General features: G+C 43.8%; 1 protein-coding gene across 2 annotated transcripts in view; it reads left to right on the forward strand.

Annotated features, from left to right (window-relative positions):
* Positions 1–18,027, forward strand: part of INTS9 (integrator complex subunit 9) — a 72,216-nt gene extending 54,189 nt beyond the window's left edge. For both annotated transcript variants that reach the window (XM_032985045.2, XM_032985047.2), the window contains exons 14-17: positions 305–472; positions 13,043–13,141; positions 15,445–15,582; positions 16,544–18,027. In XM_032985045.2, the coding sequence (XP_032840936.1) occupies positions 305–472; positions 13,043–13,141; positions 15,445–15,582; positions 16,544–16,720 (582 nt within the window). In that variant the 3' untranslated portion in view covers positions 16,721–18,027. The remainder of the gene's footprint in view (positions 1–304; positions 473–13,042; positions 13,142–15,444; positions 15,583–16,543) is intronic.
* Positions 18,028–18,280: the final 253 nt, after the last annotated feature.

Here is an 18,280-nt window from a genome sequence, read left to right on the forward strand (position 1 = left end):
TTTTTCCTCTCCTTATGGCAGCTAACATGACTGCAGTTATTGAAGTGGTGATTAAAGACACACATTTAGGCCTTGTTACTCTGGACACTGTTGTATACAAAGCAAAGACTGTCTGCTCCTTGAACAGTTTGTTCCAGTACTGACTGGATCTTCTGGATTGCATCTTTTGGACGTTGTTTTCATACAAATAAATTAGCTTGCTAAAAACAATCTGCAAGCCTCCTTATAGCAATGATTACTGTTGTAGGGCAGCGCACAGAGTCAACCAAACATTTTGGTAACTCACCACACTCTTCTGTTCCAGCCTCTCCACGTAGTTTGCCCGGAGCAGTACACTCAGCCACCACCCACCCAGTCTCATCGCACAGATCTGATGGTAGACTGCCAGCCTCCGCCAATGTCCTACCGCAGAGCCGAGGTGCTCACTCTTCCATACAAGCGTCGCTATGAGAAGATCGAAATCATGCCAGAAGTGAGTAGCAAAAGTGGGGGAAAAGGTGGTGGCTTCTTGCTCGTACAGCCAAATTGAAGCTACTGCTTCAGTAGCCCCTTGGACTAAAAGTATCTTGTGGCTGTGATTTACTGTTGACTGTGATCACGTAGAGCACTTTCTATCAAATGGAGGGCTAAGAAAGAAGCATTTCTGAGAGAGAATTGCACTTTGTAAACTAACAGGAATTGAAAAAAAAATGTGGGCAAGCAAAAAATATGTTCAGGTTAATTGGCCTTTGCAAAGATTTATTGCATCTCAAAATACAGAACAAAGGGCAGTCTCTGCTAGCCACCTGTGAGGCAAGCCAGTCATCTCCAGTTTACATATAAGTAAGTTGAGGCTCTGCAGTTTGAGCTGGTGGCCCAAGGCCATGGAAAGGATCCAAAGAATCTGGGAGTTTGGAGCCAGGAGTTGTCTTTCTCCTTCCCCAGCTGTACCTGCCATGAGAAATACCTTTTCCCTTGAGGAGCAGTATTCAGTCATACATTGAAGGCATGGTGGTGAAATGGCTAATTTGTATGACAACAGTTTCAATAAATGGTTAATTCCTACAGACTGCTGAAGTCCAGCAGGTTAATGGGTTGCTTGGAGCCATCTGTAATGTGGACTACTTATGCCTGCAACATCTATTAATAATTTATTAACCCCAAGTCAGATATAAATGTACCCATAATACAAATGGTGACCCATATTCTAACAGACATGATCTTAAAATATTTTTCTGACAATCCAATCAGCACAAATGTGTCCTTGGATCAAAGGTGACAGTGGATTTTTTACAAGCAGGCGTTAGTGCCCTTTGGAAACTGTTGAGTCTACTTTTTGTCAGAGAGTAGTGGGAGGAAGTGCCCTTAGTTAAGTCAAACATGAAGTACAGAACTAGTACCCATGTAACAAAATCCCTCAACCAGTCCACAACACCCGTTCCTACCATTTTGCATGTGCCTACTTTGTGCATCAGTTCTGTTAGGAGCCTGCCCAGCCCACTGGTTAGAGAACTGCCAGAGACAAGGAGGGATTTTTTTAATTAGAAAATATACTTGGATGCAAGTGCATCATAGCATGTATGTTTAATTGTTTTGGAAATTTGCATATTTATTGGATCCTATTAAACCTAAGACTAGTGAAACGTGGCTTCCATTCACCAGCGTGACCAAAACAAAGCTTACATCCTGAGTGCAGAGAGCCATCACATGGCTTACCTGCTATTTAGATTCCACTGAAGCTTTGGGTATTCCCCTAAACTGCGTGGGTGTAAGTGAGCCTTCGTTGAGCCTATCCCTTCCGTCAGCCCTGTGAAGGGTGGATACCAGCTCCCCTGCAAACAGAATGCAAATTAGCACGGATGCTACAGATGAATATTCACCAACCCTCATACATTCTGAGGTTCCTGTCAACGGGGAGTGTTGTCTAAAAGCTAGGCTGGTCCATGGGAGTTGCACGTTCAGTTTTGTGCTCTGTCAGAGTCTTCCTGTGTGATCAACACCAGTCTAAAACACAAAATGCAGCTCACATCGGAAAGCACACCAAGGACTGCAGTTCCCTGGCACAGCTTATTAGTCCAAAGGCAGTGCCATGCTCATGGGGCTGGGCTGCATCAGAAAACAAGTCAGTGATTCTCTTGTTAGCTTGGCCGTTGGCAGCAAGATCCCTTACACTTGAGGCTCAAGAGGCCATATGGATTCAGTCTCATTGGCAGCCCCCAATGTGAAAATGCTCTCCGTTTCTCAAACCCAGATCTCCAGTGGGTTTTAGGTGCTGCTTGTCACTGAAGTGAATGGATTCTTCCTGTACCTCTAGGTGAAAACAGTCCATAGAAATAAGAGCGTTTCCCAAAACTGCTGGGATGTTGGAGGGAAGATGCGCTGGGAAAATGTGGTATTCACCAACCTGGGGATGGGTATTAAAGAAGCACACAGAAAATGAGAGCTGGTTTCTGTTGCATTCACTTGGAGAAGAAGGCTGCACAGACAGGAATATTGACAGAAATGGCCCTTTTTATCCCTCTAACAAGTAACATCAAATTGTATTCACACAGGAGTTTAATTTCAAAGCTATCGGTGCTCAGGAAGTAGAAACTTTTTATGTGATTTTTCATGTCCAGGTATTCTCCAGATTTCCAAAGCTGCATTTACCAGCTTGTTGCAAAAAGCTACTTGGGATGTAATGATGCTCCTAAAAGGACTTTTTAATATGATACAAAAATTATGTAAACCAGATCATCTCTGAGACTTTCAGGAAAGCTGTTGTCCTTTCCCATTGGTGTCAGGGGAGGGAGTGTTTGTTTGCCTCAGGGGGTTCTTTGAGTTAGACCCATTAGTGGTTGTGTGCTTGCCTGGAAGAGCAAGGCTGTGATTCAGGGTTGTTAATAGGATGCCGTTCCCTGGCACTGAGATCATCCTCAGAAAGAGACCTTGCTCATTCTTTTTAAGGGAACTTTCTAGAGAAATAGCAATGCCAACTTTGTAGTGATCACAGACTGTCTCCCCAGGACAATCTCTGTTTCAGCATGTCTCCATCACATCACCGTGTGAGGCTAGTTTTTGCTTCCAGCTTGACCTGCAGAGCGGTGATGAGGGATGGTACATTGTCTCCCACACTCTCTGACTTTGGTTTTTGAGTCTTAGCAGCATAGCTGATAACTGCTGACAAGTGTAACCGTGTGACCTCTCCTACTCTGTGTAACCAGGCACAACAGGCAATCCCAAAGGATCATTGTTTGGTTTTCAAATAAGTGGAAGAAGGAATAAAAAACTGTCTTTTTCCGGGGCCTGTATTTCCTTTGATGCTGACCCCCTAAATAAGCACCTTACCTCCCTAATCATTTTGATGTGCCATCTGCATGGCTTGCCTCGTTCCCTCCCCGAGCAGAAGAGCCCTGTTTCTCTGTCCCGTTGTGCAGAGGTCATCAGGATGTTGGTTTTGAGAGGCTGATGCAGATGGGCCTCTGGTTTTAGGCAAAGGTTTACACAGTGGTGGCAAAAAACGGCTCTAACTTCCCCTTCTGCTGAGTGGGTTGTGCAAGACTGGACTGCAGATATGATGGATGAGGCTCCCTGGTGGGGAGTATTTGCTGCTTAATGTCCCATTTTTGGTAGTTTCATCCAGGAAGACTCCTTAATGATGCCTGAATATATAGGAATTTCTGTATTGCAAGGAAGGGGCATTTGTTTCATATGGGCTGCCACCAGCTCTGGGTTCTGCAAAGGCTTAAGTGACAATTGGAAAGCGTATTTTATAGCTCCAAACAAACCTTGCGAAGGTTTGTTATTTGTCAAACCCATGTTAGCCAAAATGGAATGATGAAATCCACCTTGAAAAAAAAAAAAAAAAAAAAAAAAAGCAATTGCTAGATCTGCTCGGGGGCTAGGACTTGTGTCTAAATTACAGCTAAAAGTCTCATGAAAGAATGTCTGCTTCAGTGAAGTTCTGGTCAGGGCCCTCTCCTAACATCCACAGCCCTTTTTTAGAAATGGACATGTGCTCAAACTTCCATCTGGATTCTTAAGGCTTTTGAAAACCAAACAGTTGGCTCAGCATGATTTCAGTCAATACAGACTGCCGGTACGGTAGTGTGAAATTTCCTTTCTAAAACTGTTTCAGAGATTCAGATTCTGGCCTGTCAGACTAATGTAAATTTACTTACACTGCTGGAGCTTGTCTACATTTCAATCACTTCATGGAAGAGCAAAGTCAGGTCAAGCAGGACCGTTGTATGTTAATGAGATTTACACTCAGAGCAGCCTTTGTTTAGAGAGAGGTTTTAACAGTCCCAAGGCACCGGGCTGGAATGGCTCTCAGAGGTATTGTGGAAACCTTTACCCTTTAACTAATTTGTTCTTCTCGGCATCTGCCTTTCACTTTAAAAAATAATAAAAAAAGTCTGCTTCCTGGAAATTGGTTAGGCATTGTCTATTCACAGAAGAACGATGGGAAAATGGAAAACACCTTCTGGAGCAAACAGATAAATTAAACAGTAGTGTTTGAGCAAATAATGTGCCTCCAGTTTAATTACAGCTGAACAATGGTGCGGATCACTTGATTTCAGCAGCAGACTGACTTCAGTGAGGGCTCAGTGTTTTTAAAACACTGTGTTTGCAAGTTCTTCAGGACACAGGCCACTATAGGAGAGTGTGAATGTGCAATGCACAGCCTGACATGAAATGGAATTACAAGGAACTGTAAGGATGCCCCCTCCCTGGAAGGGTTCAAGGCCAGGTTGGACGGGGCTTGAGCAACATGGTCTAGTGGAAGGTGTCCCTGCCCATGGCGGGGGGTTGGAACTGGATGATCTTTAAGGTCCAAACCATTCTATGATTCTATGAGCGCAGAGTAAAATTAGGAATAAAAGCCACTTGGCAGCCCATTATATTTATGTAGCTTTCACCTCACGCTCCCCTTCTCCTGTCTTGACTTCTCTTTCCACATAGGATCTTGCCAATTCCTTTTTGAAGGAAAAGGGAGGCAAACCATGGCTTTCATCTTACCTATCCAACTTCCTTCCATGTTTCAGTTTTATTTCGGTCTTTCTTCTAACCCTCGACTTATTTTGGTGACCCCACCTTATCCAGTCTCCTGACTTCTCCATTTCTTTTCCCCTGACTATTCCCCCTTGTATGAAGATGCAGTGGTCTTATCATAAATGAAATATAACCAGCCTGCTTGCTTCTGCTGCTATCATTCCTCTGTTCAGCTCCAAGCTCACTGAAACGACTGTCTGTAAAATTGCCTGGAGTTCCTTCCTCATTCTAGCACAGGCCCTTTCCGAGTTTGACTTCACCTTTTGACATTCCACCAAAACTGCTCTTGTCTCAGCTTTTAGCAGCCTTTTCTCAGACAAAGCCAGAACCACTGTAGTCTAGTGTCTTCCTGATTTACATCGTTAGTGTTCAATGCAATCAGCCGTTCCTTTCTTCTTAAAAATGTCTCCCACCTCACTCCCGTGTCTGTTATCTCCTGGCCGTTCAGCTTCCCATTGCTTCTGCAGAGAATTCTCCTCCCTCCTCCCCTCTTTTGTGGGCTGTGAATATGTTATCCCTCATTTCCTTCACCTTTTCTTTTTTTTTTTTTTTCTTTTTCTGCACCTTTTCTCTGGTTAGTCTCATCCACAGATTGTTCTATTTAGATTGATGAAACCTGGATCTGCTTTTCTGCTCCCAGCCTGCCTTTGCCTGCCCACATCAATATCTAGGTTTGTTTCCTTCATTTTTGATGGCTGGGTGTAAGATAACACTCTTTTCTAGCCAGGCACTCACTTCTCTCCAGTCAGCTTCAATAACATTATATTCTGACTTGACATTCTGACCCATAAACTGGTTACTGTATTTTGAATATTTTGATTCATGCCCTTTTCATGTCTTTCAAGTGACTCATCTTTTGCATCTATAAGCTGCTTGCCTTTACTTTGAAGATATTTCACGTCCTTGCTTCCCCTACCTGTCATTTTTCATTCAAGTTTGAGGCTGATTTCTGCTTCTGCTGGTTCTGGGTTCCACTGTCTTCTTGTAAGTTCCTCAAACAACTGTTTCCTGCCTGCTTTCAGGATATGCAGCATTTTGGGGAAGAGCTTCATTAAACAGCCATAAATCTACTTCATTACACTTTTTAAATGCCTCCTTAAAACTGTCTCTTGGCACAGGACGGGCAAAAAGCCAGTGGTTAGCTTTTGTACTGAGCCTAGTGTTTATAACCCCATCCAGGATTATTTCCTGTTGTTTGGTCAGTACATATCTTTCTGTCTTGATTTTCAGGCTTTTGGGGCAAGTATCATCATATTGATCTGGAGCCCTGGTCCATTAGTTGAACGTGGAACATGTGGATGGAAAAGAAGAGGTTTGTTTCTTTGCTCAACACTGCAGACTACCCCTTCAGCTTGTTTTATTTCTCCACTAGATGTTGGTTCTATGGAAGAGTAAAGCTGAGATGTAGGCATTTGAAAGCAATAATGTCAAAATTTTTAGATATTTGCAGCATGATTCTTCATCCACTGGCATCAATGAGACTTTAAAATCCACTTCAGAGAGAATTGTAGCAGACCCACAGAGACTGAAAGATCTATTAAGTTAGGGTCAATTTAGCAACTTAATAATTCCATTTAAAACACTTGGGTTCTGTAAAATCTGAGGCTGAAACCCCATCAAGACATGACTCAGATCCCCCGCTAATGCTTATATAGATGCCTTTAGTTCTAGAATGTTTGTTCTTCCCTGTTGGAAATGCCCTTGTTCCTTTAATTCTCATTAGAAAGATTTCTCAATTTCCATTCTACTGGACAGTGGCCTGCAGCATGCTTGTGCCTTGTTTAATATGCTTGCTGGTCATGAATGCTTACTCCACAGACATTTAAATCTTTAGACCTTTTCCTTTCTGTGCATGTGTTTGACCACGTATCTTTTTGTTTCCTCTACAGGGTCTGATGCTTGCAGACTTCCTGCACTCAGACTCTGCCTGATGTAGTAGATGGTATAAAGCCAAGACTAAATCTGTTTGAGACTTCTGCCCACACTGTAACCTCTTGTGCGTTTCTATGTCTAGTTTCAAGTGACTCAACAACAGAACTCCTGATACTTAAATAGTGAAGGGATAAGAAGAGGCAGGGCTGTAGGGGGTGAGGTAAATTGTCTTCCTTTCCCAGCATTGCCATCCAAATGTAAGTGACAGGATGAAGACCATGTTTTTAATTCTGTTTACAAAATTGACTATACAGATCATCCCTGCTTGTGAAAGGGTTATTGCACAGATCTTAATCATGTTAGATATTTGGACACTCTTTTCCTATTAAAGGTACACTGGGAAGATGCTTTTCTGCATCCAGAAACTGGATTTGATGCATGTGAGGAGCAAGGTGAGTGGAGGGATGGAGGATGAGGCAGGCTGTTCTCTGTTTAGATTTTGCTGGGGACTGTGTATTGTAAAAACCTCTGTGAAACTGTGATCACTAGGGCCTGGTGGACTCCCTCTGAAGGCAGGCAGATCTTAAAATCTCTGGGCTTCTCTAATAATTGGAAGAGGATATTTTTCTGTCACATACAAATTGCATCCTTTTTTAGGGGCTAGGATCTGCCTGGGAATCTCTTCATACTGGCAAGTTCCAAGTCTGTAAGCAATCATTTCCACCTAGAAATGAAAGTGGCCTCATGGATTACATGGACAGAACCCAGCTGCAGTTAGTAATAGTGTTTATAATGTGCCTCAGAAAATGTAAGGCACCAGCTTCAAATTGTGTAGACTTTTGCCCCTGCTGTTCCCACTAGAATGCTGTTCAAACCTTCACTGTCTCTGATAGCTAGAAGCATCCTAATTTCCAGCCTGTGTGTGTGTATTCATCCAGCCCGTCTGCACATACTTATTCTTAACACCATGTTTTAGGGTAAATAGAATTTCTCTTTTGTTGGTAATTTTTCTGTGGTGTTTATGCAGAATAATCAAATTCTCCTTCTGTCTTTCTTTTTGCCAGGCTAAACAAGCCAAGATACTTAGTTTCCTCTTACAAGACAGTTTCTCCTGCCCTAATCTACCTTTCAGTATATCATACTTGAATTTAAATTAGCCACAATTTACAAGTAATTCAGATGAGATCTTGTTGGGCCCAATATAATAGCAAGAGCTCATCTCTGCTAGAATTACCTGATATTTTCTGGAGTTGCATTTAGCTTTTTCATGGCTGTGTCACGGTTGTGACTCTCAGTTCTCTTGGGACAGACTAATAAACCTGGACCCTTCACCTCTGTCATTTCCAGCAGCTGCCAGCTCACAGCAGAAATTCTCAGTATTAGCCCAGTCCCTGGCCTTGCATTTCATGCTATTGAATTTCATCTTGTTTTTCTCACTCCAGTTCTTGAGGTCATCTAGTTCTTCCTCTATGATAGCCTGATCTTTCTACCTATTAAGGGTGCCTCTACAAACTTCAGTGTGGCCTTCTGGACACCCTCTTTGTTCTGTACTGAGGACATTAATAAAAACTGGATGGGAATAGGCTCTAGACTGACCCTTCAGGAATTGCAGCAACAGCCCAGTAGTTGTCTGGGAGTATCTCTGCTTTAACCAGCACTTTCGCCACCTCAGGCCTGCTGTAGAAATCCACAGTTTGTAATTTCCCATGTGGTACCTTGCTAGTGCTTCATGAAGCACAGACTGTGGCTGCCCAATTCCCTCACCAGTTGTCTTATCAGAGAAAGCTGTTGTGATAGTCGCATGTGATCCACTTCCGGTGATTTTTTAAAATTTTCTTTCCATTTACCTCATTACTGCAGTATAGTAACATAAGTAATGGACCCCTTAGTAGTATTTCTGAGCACTAGGTATCGCACAAGCACTGAACAAAACTGATCCCTGCCCCAAGGAATATATTACAACTTTATTCTTTCTTTATTTTTTCTATGGACTTGCAGCGTCTTGAGTTCATAATTGGTCTGTCCTGCCCAGTGGCTTCACAGCTCTATTTCATGTCTTTGACTTCTCTGGTTTGATCCAAAGTTGCAACTCTGGCTCCTACCTCTAATGCCAAGATCATACATTTATGCACAGTTTGCAAATCTAGAAAATACACATTTAATGTAGATGTAAAAACCCAGCTGTGTCCCTTTCGAAATACACATGCTATAATCTAGTGTACACATCAGTGAATTTCAGATCTTAAAAGTTAAGGGGATTTTAATTACTGATAAGCTCTGCTGTGTTCCTGCTTGTTCCCCTTTGCTTCAGTCCTGGAGGGTGAAGATCCAGCTCATGTCACTCAGCTCACACTTTGCCTCTCCCTGCTGCGTCAGTCTTCCTGCACCCTCTCTAGTGTAAGCCAAGAGCTATTGCATTTATAAAACTTGGAGGTGAAGAGGGAAAAGGGAGAAGTTTGGCAAGATGTCCCAAAAATCTAGGAAGAAATCACTGGTAGTCACCACTGCCAGTATAGATGCAACTTGGATGTTAAAATACTGGCTGGTGTATGTCTGTACCTGTCCCTGGGCAAATCTTTCATAGGACCAAGACCATGTGTGCTAAAGTTCTGGTCCTCTCCTTATTTTATTTGCAGATTATTCAGCCTCAATTTTTCTTTTACTGTAGGAGTTTCAGATCCCATGGCCAATCATCATTCAGTTCTGCACTGCCAGCAAGAGGATCTTTGGCTGGTGACTGAAGACAGCATGTGGCCTTAATCCTGGGGAGAGTTGTCCCCAAGGAAGGCCTTAGTAGAGACTCCAGAGTAACCTAACCTGTGTTCTTTGTTCTTTCAACTATAGTTTGGCCAACAGCGGTGCTTGGGCTCACATAGTATGGGTCAGATCTCATTTTGTTGTGGAAAATGCAATCCTACACAAAAGATTCAACTGCAGTTTACGATAAAAATGTCTTTACTCTGTAAGAGGACAGCTGTGTTCATGGCAGCAGAATATCCCAAGCTGACTCTTCTCTCCCGTAGCCATTACAAGGCTCACATCAACACTTGCAGTTTCAGACTACTGCGAGCCAATGATTTTTATTTTTTGGTTGGTCTCTGTTTTAAAATTTCCTTAACAGGAGGAATTTTTAAAAATGAAGTACACGGTACACATACGCACAAGTTTATCTTAAGGCAGTCCAAGTGCTCATCCATAGCTAGGGGACTGATTCATGTGATGTTAGTTCTCAGTGCCGTGTGTCTCTGCTTTTGCGACTTTCCTAATGCCAGCATGTGGCATGAGACTTGTGATAATGACTGGAAGGAAGATGCATCTATTTTTGCATAGTGGGGGGCTTTTCAATCTCGCAGATGAAGGCATAACAAGATCCAGCAACTGAAAGTTGGACAAATTCGACCCTTAAGACATGGTTACCTAGCTGCAAGGAAGATTAAAGTTTGGAACAGCTTGCGAGCGGAAATGGTGGAGTTGCCATTGCTTGGAATATAGACAAGTTTTGCTATCTCTCTGAAAAGGGTTTCTTTAATCCAGCAGTTTGGAAGAGTTCTGTGATTTGTGTGTACAGGAGGTCAGCTGAAAGGAGTACAGCAGCGCTGTCTGGTCTTGGTGGGTGAATTACTGGATGTGATTAAATGACCTTTTTGGTTTGGGTCAGTGAACTTCTATAATAAAAGGATTGGCCGCAACATGGAGAGGGCTGTGAGATGAAGCAATATCTTAGAGAAAATAAAAATGAACACCTGTCTTACTGTCTTTTTAACTGTTAATAATTAAAGTGTTGTTATTTTCCAGCCGTGTGGTTAAAACCAGCATAAATGTTAATACCAAAGTATTTCAGTGGCAGTAGAGGACTTTGATTCTAAGCAGTTGTCTATTTTTTAAGGATCTTTCTCTTTACAGTGTTTGTCATTTTGCCATGTATTCTTCATTAGAGCCCATTTTGTATCGATCCTCCTCTGGAAGGTGGTGGGAATGTAAAGCGCCTTCGACCACTGCAAAGTACAGCATAACATACTGCTGCAAGTGTTACCATTTTTAAGTCCCAGGGGAAATCTGAAGCAATGATTATCATTACATTTTCATTCTCTTAGCCTTCAACAATAGCTGTTTTCAAAATGCCTGCTTTAAAGATCTTGACCAGAGTCCCAGAGAGAAATCTGAACTGCTCCTGGAAATTTTGATTTCTAAGATTCACCAAGTCTGAATATGTGCAAAGTTTAGGGGATTTGAATGCAGCCTTAAAATGTCTGTGTTTTTCCAACACGAACATCTATCCAACTGTTCTATTTCAAGGAGCTTCTCTCAAAATGTTCCTGCAGCTTTAATAGTGGCAGGCAAGATTTTCAGAAGTTATTAGAAGTAGTTGACCTTTGCTGCCAATGAAGCCAACAGAAAAGCCTTCTCAGTGCTTTGATGGCAAAAGAATTAGGCCAGTAGTGAGTGCTTTTTGAAGTCAGGTTCAGTTACTTCTGTTCACGAGGATTAGGGCTTTGTGGTAATAGAGTGATCACCTACATAATCATAATTTACAGCAGAGCAGAGAACTCAGTAATAAAGTTTGGTACCTGAAATTTCTTGAGAAGTGGCAGGGTTAATTGTTCTGCTCCATCCTTCTCCTCATTTGGATCCTGTTTGAAATTCACTAGATGGTTTTTGGTAAGGAATTTAATCTTTGTCTGCCTCAGGTGCACTATCTCCAAAATGGGAATACACCATGCTTTTTTAAACCCCATTCATTTTCTCTTCCTGCCTTTCATGCATGGGAGCATCTGGCAAGCTAAAGAGAGCTGGTGTTGCCTTGCTGGCAGGGCACTGATGATAGCTGGTTCTCCGGAGCTCTGCTCCGTGGAAGTGCTACAGTAGATGGCTGAAGCTTCAAAAGAACTCCTTTGCCTAGAGGTTGAGGTCTTCTTAATACATGGTTCCAGCTGGAGGTGCCATGTGTTTGAAGAAAGGGAATGGAGTTCCGATGAAGATCATCTTGTGAAGGCTCTTTCGACACGAGCTGATGGTCTGGGTGGGCTGATGGTACAACTCTTGGGAAAAACAGCCAAGCAGATTCTGTCCCGTTAGGTGTCACTTGTCTTCACAACTGAAAAGTCCTCCCACCCAGTGGTATAACGCAGGAGCAAGGCTTACCCGTTCTTGTTTTGTGAGTGACCTGCAGGGTTTCCCCACGGACACAGAGCACACTTCACACATCCTTGCCTTTGGGACCACAGTGAATAGCGGGAGCGTGCTTGGCTGGGAGCGATACTTGGAGACTGCTTGGGCTGCTGGCCCGTGTGGTGGGAAGGTAACTGCTGATCTAGGACTAGATCCTGGCCACAGTCGTGGGCAGGACGCCAGGGTAGCCAGTGCCCAGTATTGTCATCTAGAACTCCCTTGGAGGGAAAAAGGGAGCAATTTTCTGTGTTTGGGAGCACTGTTTTCCGCAGCGTTCCTTTGGAAGTGTGGCTGGAAGAGGAGCTTCCCAGCTGGCCAGCTTCCGCACGCCTCAGCAGGTGCAGTACTGCCCACTCCGCGGCCGCTGCCAGCACCCTCTGTGCTGAGGATCTTGGGAGGTTGCCACTGAATTCAAACTTGGAGCCAAGATGAAATTTTATTTCTTTCAGAGAACAATTATATAAAGAGCAGTGGAAGGGTTTCTGTGCAGTGTTTTAAGGAAAAATTTCAAACCACTCAACAGAGCCACCAGGTGTTTAAGGACAAACCCTTTTCTTCCAGCTATTCTGCAGCCAGAATACCACACTACTAAGGAACCGAAAGGAAACTAGCTTTGATTTTTCCTTGTCCATCAACATAACAAACATGATGACAAATTACTTTATGAGTTTTACTAATCAAAATTATTATTAAAGTAGTTGATGTCTTTTTAAACAAGGTTTCTCTTTAATTGTTATATCGTGTGAGACTTGCCTTGGTCACAGAACACCTTGCGCTGCTCTGGTAACAGTATGAAAGTCAGTAGCTTTAAGAGCTCGAAGGAGGGCTAAGCAGGTAAGGGGAGCGCTCTGTCATTGTATCAGTGGGTTTGTGTTTGCAGTTCATTAGTCCATGTTTAAAAATACCATGCTGCCAATTTAAATCACAGCTGGATTCATACAAATGTTGAGATTATCACTTGCTGAACAAAATCCTTCTTTTGCTTTAGCTTGCAGATTCACTTGTGCCCTTGGAGATTAAGCCTGGTATTTCCTTAGCAACAGTTTCTGCCGTGTTGCATACTAAAGACAACAAGCATGTGCTGCAGGTACAGTATAATGGGAAAGGGAGAGAAATATCCTTACACCGGGTTTTCTGCCATCTGGGACCCCAGCTGTTCTCGTGAGGCAACCCCCCCAACAACTCTTTCCCTACCGGAGCAGAGTCCTTGTCAGATGCTTTGTCCTGGCATGTGCGAGTGAGGAATTACACTTAGAGCAGAGAGTGGGATGCAAATAAATCTCTCCACCCTCTTTTCGTTGGCTATGTGCCTGGCTAAGATAAAAGGGGAAGTGAGATTATTCCTGAAGAGAGGCTACAAATCATACTGCTGTCTTCCATAACCCGTCCACCAGGATCAGCATCAGTCACCCTCTTGTGGACTTGGCACTGAGGGTCAGAGGAGAGAGATGACCTAAAACATCAGACATGGGAAGGCACTCCTCCTTAAGTTGCCCTGTTCCCCAAGAAGCAGGCTGTGCATCCTTGTACCAAGTAAGAGTGTACACCCTCTTCCTACCACCTCCTTTAGGTCGACACTGCGATTCCTGGCATTGGTGCTCTGCAGAAGGAGATGATGGCTAGTGGAGCTGCTCAGCAGTGGCTGCCCCAGTCCCCGGTCTCCTCTGATGTATGAGCGTGCAGGGAAGCCTCACTCTGCATGCTGCTGCCTCTCCTGCTGGGCTGGGCCCACTGCACTTGGGAAGGGAGCCCAGTATGGTGGTGTCTTTAATGCAGGGACATAAAGATCAGTTGAGGATTTATATCAGCGTACAGCAGACAGGCTGTTTTACTTTTTCCAAGTTCCCTAGAAACACTAGGCAACACAGAAAAAATTGGAGTATTGCAATGCAATTGGTCTGAGGCTGCTTTCTCCTTTGTGTTGTTCATTTACTCTCTCCTCTACACTGATTCTTGATGCAATATAGAGATAGACCTAGGCTTAAAATGCTGGAGCCCTCATAAATGAATGGAGGTGAGCCAGCACAGCCGTGTCTGTCAGTACTGGCTGAGCCTGGGACCTCTGGGATTTACAGAAGCTGTGTGTAGACAAGCCCCAAAAACTCAGTCTATGAACACAGAACCATGTGAGTGATTCACGCACAGATAACACGGTCCATGCACGCAGGCCCACCAACTCAAGGGAAAATGGTGGGGTTTGTGAAGTGACTCAAGTGCTTGTGGAACTGGAGCCTGAGCAGGCAGCATTTCCCTTCCAAAACACCCTTCCCGCGTTGGTGAAAGAAACACAGGGACATCTCAGCAGCAGGTTCAGACATGGTGCTACAGGATGGGAAAGTCGTGGAGTTGAGAGGAGCCCAGTGTGTCACTTGGAGTGAACAGGGCGCTACAAGGCACCCTGGTGACTTCAGGCAAATTCCCTCTGTGTTGTGCAGACGCATCCCTGGCAAACGGCCTTGCCAAAATTTTGGAGCAATCTTCCCCAGCACCTTTTTCCCAGGGATTGAGTTGCTAGTTCACTGGGAAAGGCCAATGCTGACACTTCCCCGACCTTGCACAGGACGCGGGGATTTACTTTACACCATAATTTCCTCACTGTTCTTTTTATAGGAATGTGCTTTTCATCTTCGTGAAAGGGTCTGTCAGAAGTGCTGGCTTAACCCCACTCCTTGCCCGTGCACGCAGCAGCGCACAGTCCTGGTTTAGCTACTGCTGCCCGTGCTGACCTGGCCTCCCCCTCCCCGCTAACAGAGAAGGGTCCCAGGCATGAGTTAAGGCAGATAGCTTTCTGAACAGCACAAAATTATACCCAGATCACACCCCAGTGTCTTTTCAGGCACTGCAGCATCTCTCACACCTCCCTGTCTGCATTCAAGTTTGTCCTAAAGACTCACTTTTCTGAGGCCGGGGAGAAATAAACTCCCCATTTTTCTCATTCCCTGCATAGTTACTTGTTCTGAATTTGCCCTTTTCTCAACACGCTGCATCTATTAGTGTGTGATTTTCAAGTCACTGACTTCTTTTAAGGCATGATTCCTGGAAAATATTGCTTGAATGCTAAAATGGAAAGCTTCAGTCTTGAACTGAGTCGGACAGGCCTTTTAAGATGACAGAAATTTGAACAGAACTGAATTTGACAGAAATTTTAAGATGGTGGAGATTTGAACTAAACCTGCTAATTTATTTCTATAAATGGTGGCTTGTGTGTGCAGAGCTGCAGCGGAGCCCAAGGCTGGGTTTCTCCTCTCCCCTTCAGCACTGCAACGTTCCCCTTTAGTCACAGGAAACAAAATCAGTATTCCTTTTCTCTCTCGTGTGCTTGTTATCCCAACTAAATTATAATAAGCTGATGTGATTCACTGCATTACTGTGCACCTTCTCATCCGTTAGCTCCCTCCAAAACCTCCACAGCCTCCCGCCAGCAAGAAGAGAAAGCGAGTGAGTGATGACGTGCCGGAGTGCAAACCTTTGAAGCCATTGCTGAGCGGCTCCATTCCTGTGGACCAGTTTGTGCAGACGCTCGAGAAGGTAATAAGTCTTTGGTGGCAAGTGAGGTTCAAGCGGATTTCTCCTTATCTCGGAAATGTGCTGCGCTGCTAGCAGAGAGGGGGAAAATAATTTGAGTGTAGCTTGAAATGGAGAGGGGCTAATGAGCTAGCAGAGTACTTCAGGGAACACGTGTCCCTGCGCCGTGTGGAAGGAACAGTTCTCTGTGGAGTCACGTTCTGATACAGGGGCTTCGTGTCAGTCATTTCCTTCTGGTCTGCCAGGGAAGCAGAGCTTTTGGGGTCACGCCGGGTGGGTGAATGTCCCCCCATGTATCGTCTGGATTCATCAGCTCATTTCCAATAAATCTGAACAGTGAGGAGGAGGTCTCAAAAGTATTGAAGTTCTTACAGGTTTTGTGAAAATGAGGTGACTGACTGAAGGAGAGATCCTAGACGTGTCTCCACTGGTGGAGAAGCTTTCTGCGGAGCTGCGGGACGGGCGGCTCGGTGGCTGAACTTGCAGGCAGTTGGTTACTGCTCTGTGGAGCCTTGTTCATGCCTGCGTGACTCCTTGGATAAAATTAACAGGACAAAGGGCAGGATTTTCTATGAGGAAGTTTGTCCTGGGGTTCAGTAGCTCTCCACTATCTTCTTTGAGGCAGTAATGTCAGCAGATGGGCATTTCTCTAGTTAAAGAAGCCATTTGGCCTCTATTTCTCTCAAGATTTTGCAATTGCAGGGATCTGGTGTAGTGGAAAACGTTGGCTTTAGCCTCCCTGTTCTATAGTTTATCTGTCTGTATAATGAGGGTCATATTTAGCTTAGCCTATGTGTGTTTCCTCTGCAAATCCCAGAGATCTAGGATATCTGCAATGGCACTCTGTATTTTGTAGCCATTCTCCCCTGTTCTCCCCCCTGTGCCCTAATCTTTCATCTCTACCTCTTTTCCTGAGCTGTTGTAACATCTCTCTCTTTTACTCCCTCCCCAACACTACATCTAGCATGGTTTCAGTGATGTGAAGGTGGAGGACACACCCAAGGGCCACATCGTGCTCCTTCAGGAGGCAGAAACCCTCATTCAGATTGAGGAGGACTCCACACACATCATCTGCGACAACGATGAACCTTTGAGGGTGAAACTGCGTGACCTGGTTCTCAAATTCCTGCAGAAATTTTAGCTCATGGACATCATGCTGCTCTGCAAGCAGAGACCCCAGAGCTAAGAGCTTTCCAGCAGGTGGCTGCAGGGAGAGAGAGAATTTCTTGATTCAAAGAGACCAGAAACCGCCTTCCCCTTCATGGAGAAGCAAGGAAGTATTTTTAATATCTATCTATTTTTAAAATTTTATTTTTAACTGGTTTTGGAATACTTTGGAGGAGATTCCTGTTCTGTAAAATTGGGAGCTAGAAACTTATAGGAGATATGAACTGCAGAGTAAATAAATAGAGTGTATATTTACAAGGTGAGGGTGAAATTGTGTGCAGATGCAGACATTTCCCCATGTGACCCTCTCAGCAAAGTATGCCCCAGTCCTTTACCTGAGAAAACTCCATAGGAATATTGAAACAATGGCCTTAGCTGTTGAGAGATTTATTTTTCTCCCCACTGCTTCTTCCCAGTCACCAGATCCAATTTGCTGTCTATCCTCCATCTACATTGTGCACGTGTATTTCTCTGGCAGGGAGAGGAATGAGAAATCTGGTAAGGCAAAGATCATAAAAGCAAAACTAGAAAAAGGGGGCTATGCTGGACAAGTAGAATAGCTTCAAAGCAGCAAGAGCCTGGGCGTTCCCTGCAAAAGCAGAGGGATTTTGGAAAAGCTAGATGCTTTAGCAATGCAAGGTGCTGATTGATGCTGCACCCTCACCTTTTACAACCAGGTTTGTCCACCAGCTCCAGGCTCTTCACTGAGACACGCAAAAGACTGCTTTCTCCTGGGTTCCTCCGTCATCGGTGGAGGAAGTATCTCAGGAAGATACTTTCACAAGTACATAAACTCCTAGTGCTCATGAAAAACCTTTGAGATTTAAGTGCCTCTTGTTTCTACCTTCCAAAAACCCTGTCCTTTCAGCCCTACAATCCCAAATCCCGGTTGAAATACTGAGTCATTTATACAAAGCCATCTGTACTGCACACCTGGGAAGGTTTTACACTCCCAAAATGATATATTTGGGGTCTAAACTTAGTTAATAGTATTGCTTTTAAAAGTGACCGATTTCTCAGCTTTACTGCTCTTTGTTTTTTATTGGATTGTTTTGTATTTATTTGGTGTTCAAAATAAAAAGCAGAGTAAGACTGCCAAGGAGGAAGCACATTCTGTGGTTTATAAAAGCATCTGCATGCCTATTCCACATCCGCCTGCGCGTGTGTATGCACATTTGTAAAATATAACTACTCCTTCAGTTTATAGCTTTGGGGAGATTAAGGCAGTGGAAGAACAGCTCTGTAATAAAAACTATTTGCTATTGCAGTTTCCACACCGTACACATTAAGGATTTCTGTTCGATTGGATGTACAGACTCCAGCCTCCATACCTTTGCTTTGCGTGTGCGTCATGGGCGTGAGAGAAATAGTATCATTAATGTGATAAAAAACTTGTTGCGGTAGCATTAATCCTCATAAGAGTTTACAACATTTGCAGTAGCTCAGCTTCTTTATCATCTCTAGAAAATAGAATAAAAGAATTGGACATATTTCACCTTGTAATTAAATCTCCAGGACGATTATTCTTACCACA

Source organism: Tyto alba, unplaced genomic scaffold (assembly GCF_018691265.1).
Source record: "Tyto alba isolate M040663 unplaced genomic scaffold, T.alba_DEE_v4.0 Super-Scaffold_40, whole genome shotgun sequence".
NCBI classification, from domain to species: Eukaryota; Metazoa; Chordata; class Aves; order Strigiformes; family Tytonidae; genus Tyto; species Tyto alba.